This window comes from Perkinsus marinus (assembly GCF_000006405.1).
Source record: "Perkinsus marinus ATCC 50983 genomic scaffold scf_1104296934528, whole genome shotgun sequence".
NCBI classification, from domain to species: domain Eukaryota; phylum Perkinsozoa; order Perkinsida; family Perkinsidae; genus Perkinsus; species Perkinsus marinus.
In genome coordinates, this window is record NW_003214745.1 from 2,169 (window position 1) to 4,916 (window position 2,748).

The following is a 2,748-nucleotide window of genomic DNA, read 5'->3' on the forward strand; positions in this document are numbered from 1 at the left end:
AAGTTCCACCGCTCACATCATCCACAGCTGCTGAAGCACAAGCTGGGCCCACTTCCACTCCAAGGCCAGATCTGTCGCCCGATGGTTATGCTTGGACGCTGGATCATCTTCCACCAGTTCAAGTCCTTCCTCCACCGAATTATTCTGGTCCGAGACGGTGAATGCTCAGAGTATCTCTCGTAGTTTTTCGTTAAGCTTCACGGTCAAATGCAAGCTCGATTCTGCTGAGCTGCATTTCATTTTCCGTACCAAGATGAACCTAATACACTCATCAACTCTACTCACACATAGGGGTGACATTCAGTTGCTGAGTCATCATTTATCGCACTAGATCCAAGGTGCAGACAAGCCCGCAATGGCTGTGGTGAATCTTGTCCACCTGAGTCGTGCGACGCTGTTATTATCCAATTACTTCTTCGCTTATTACAGTCTTGATCAGTAGGTCGCTCACATCCTGGCGGGGAGAATTCAGTGATCCACACTGAAAGAGCCGTTAAGGATTAGTAAGACGTCAAGAGGCGTCACACTATTGCGCTGCGTATCCTTTTGTTCGTACGTACTAGTCTTCGACCACCCGACTGTGGTATTGTGTTGCGGAATAGTACCCGCATATCGACTCCAACACTCCTAACAAGGAATTGGTTATATCATACTGATCGGTTTGAGCTAAGCTGTATTAAGCCTTTAAGCTGTAGTCTTATCTCTTTCCATTCCAATGTTATTACGACTTATCTACATTCCTATCTTGCTTGTGTTAACTTGCCACACTACCGTAGATAATCTACGTTAGCAAGCTACAATGCCGGTATACGTCACTACTTTGCATTCTGTCGTTTATGGTCCGACTTGTCGGGTACTTCCTTCGAACTTTCACCTCCCTCAGCGTCGATGCTGCTGCGTTTGCTTGCTACATTCAATAACGGCTTCACCGCGCCCAATCACCTAAGTCATATTAAGAAATTCGACATCAATCTAGACTTTGACACCGCACCCCTCGATTCAGCTCGAACAAACGCTGCCATCTCCGGTCTTAAGAAGTCTACGCATTGCCCTGAATCTTCGGCTATTCGTGGTCCTCTCTTGTTAAAAATTATCGAATGGGCCAAGAATCGTGAACTATACTTGTTCGCGGCAGCCGCTGTTGCTGCCTATAATGGAATGTTCCGTGTTCGTGATTAATACCTCACTCTCAAGCCTCCTGAAGTACATTTCACATCCGACAATGCTGTTACTATTCATCTTTTCACGAAAGAATTCTCAGCGTGGTGCTCGGATCTACCGATTTTGTCCTTGTCAATCGTATCCACTTTTATGCCCACATGCATTTTTGTCGTCTCTGAAAGACGGTCTCTCATTAAGAGAGTCTCATACACCACTCGAAAACGTGAAGTATACATGTGCCTCTATTCGCGCCTCTTTCTTATTCTCCCTTCAATGCGTACACTAAGCAAGCTCTGGCCGCTTCACATGTTGAACATGTCATGTTCCTGAACACAGTGCCTATGCTTCTCATTGCTATCGGCGTGGACATTGTAGGGATTTATTCGCTGCGGGAACCCCTGTAGCCAGAATATTGCGGATGGGCGGCTGGCGTTCAAATGCTTTCAAAGCTTATCTCAGTATGCCCGAGGTGAATGTGTGAGCTGAGCTAAATATCGCTGTCGAGAAAGTCACAGACCATGCGTTATCGGATGTATCTGATATTAAACATTATGCATGACCTGAGTTCAATCCATTATACTAACAAAATGAATATGAGTTTTGGAGTTTTCACGATGAGGGGAGAATACAACCAGAGAGATAGCTTCGAGTGAACGTGTAGTCTCATAGACTTTGGTAGTCACAGCAACGAGTCAGGCGAAGGTCAATCGCCGCGAAACTTTTGAGTGGCTGGATCAATCAACGGGCGTCGTTGGGCGGGCCCTAGCGAGTCCAGCAGAGCGAAGTGTTGATTGTTGCAAAAGTTGACTGAAAACGGAGATCAGCGGTCCCTCCAACATAATCTCGCCACGATGAAGCAATGGTGAATAACCCGGTTACTGAATGGTACAGTACGCGCCATCTAGAGACCGACAATACGTGTGCAGAGGTAACTTTTACTACAGAGCGATTTCAAGCTAAAATTTCGAATATAAGCCCCTCTTATATAGTTATATTGCATGGAGCCTGTCCGCAATCAATTTTCGGATAAAAATTTTCATGCCACTTTTTTGCACGTGTCCGACCCTCGATATTGAACCTGCGCCCTCCGAAGTTAATTTAATGCATAACACAATGAGGTAATCCGTCTGTCCCTTATCACTAGCGTTGACCAGAGTGTCGATAACACGGCTTGTTCCTCAAGAAGACGGCGAAAATGAGCGAAGACATTGAGTTCACCCAATCATCCACGCAATCGGCGGATACATGTACCACGGTCAATTCTAGCAGCATCCTGAGTGCCTCTAGCGCTGGAGAGGATCTCAGCCCTTATCAGAGGAGCCGGGCTAAGGCGGCCAGGAGCCGACGTAAGCGAACCTCGAAGAGGCTAGCTACTAAGACAACAGCAGCCTCATCCGAGTGCTCTGTCTCTACAGCAAGGCACGGCTATCACACGAGGCTAAATCCGTTGAGTGGGAGTCAGCTTCGCAATGTTGGACATGTTAGGAAGAGATCTGGGCCAGTCAAGAAGCGTGTATCAAAACTAGTACAGCGGAAGGGAACACGCAGGCCAAGTAAACGAGAGCTGGAGATCCGAGAAGCGCGAAA

General features: G+C 47.0%; 1 protein-coding gene across 1 annotated transcript in view; it reads left to right on the forward strand.

Annotated features, from left to right (window-relative positions):
• The window catches only part of Pmar_PMAR017953 (hypothetical protein), a gene marked incomplete at both ends in the record, with an annotated part of 1,655 nt that extends 1,217 nt beyond the window's left edge, over positions 1 to 438 (forward strand). The window contains one exon of the mRNA XM_002784843.1: positions 332 to 438. Within this exon, the coding sequence (XP_002784889.1) occupies positions 332 to 438 (107 nt within the window). The remainder of the gene's footprint in view (positions 1 to 331) is intronic.
• Between the last annotated feature and the right edge of the window lie 2,310 nt (positions 439 to 2,748).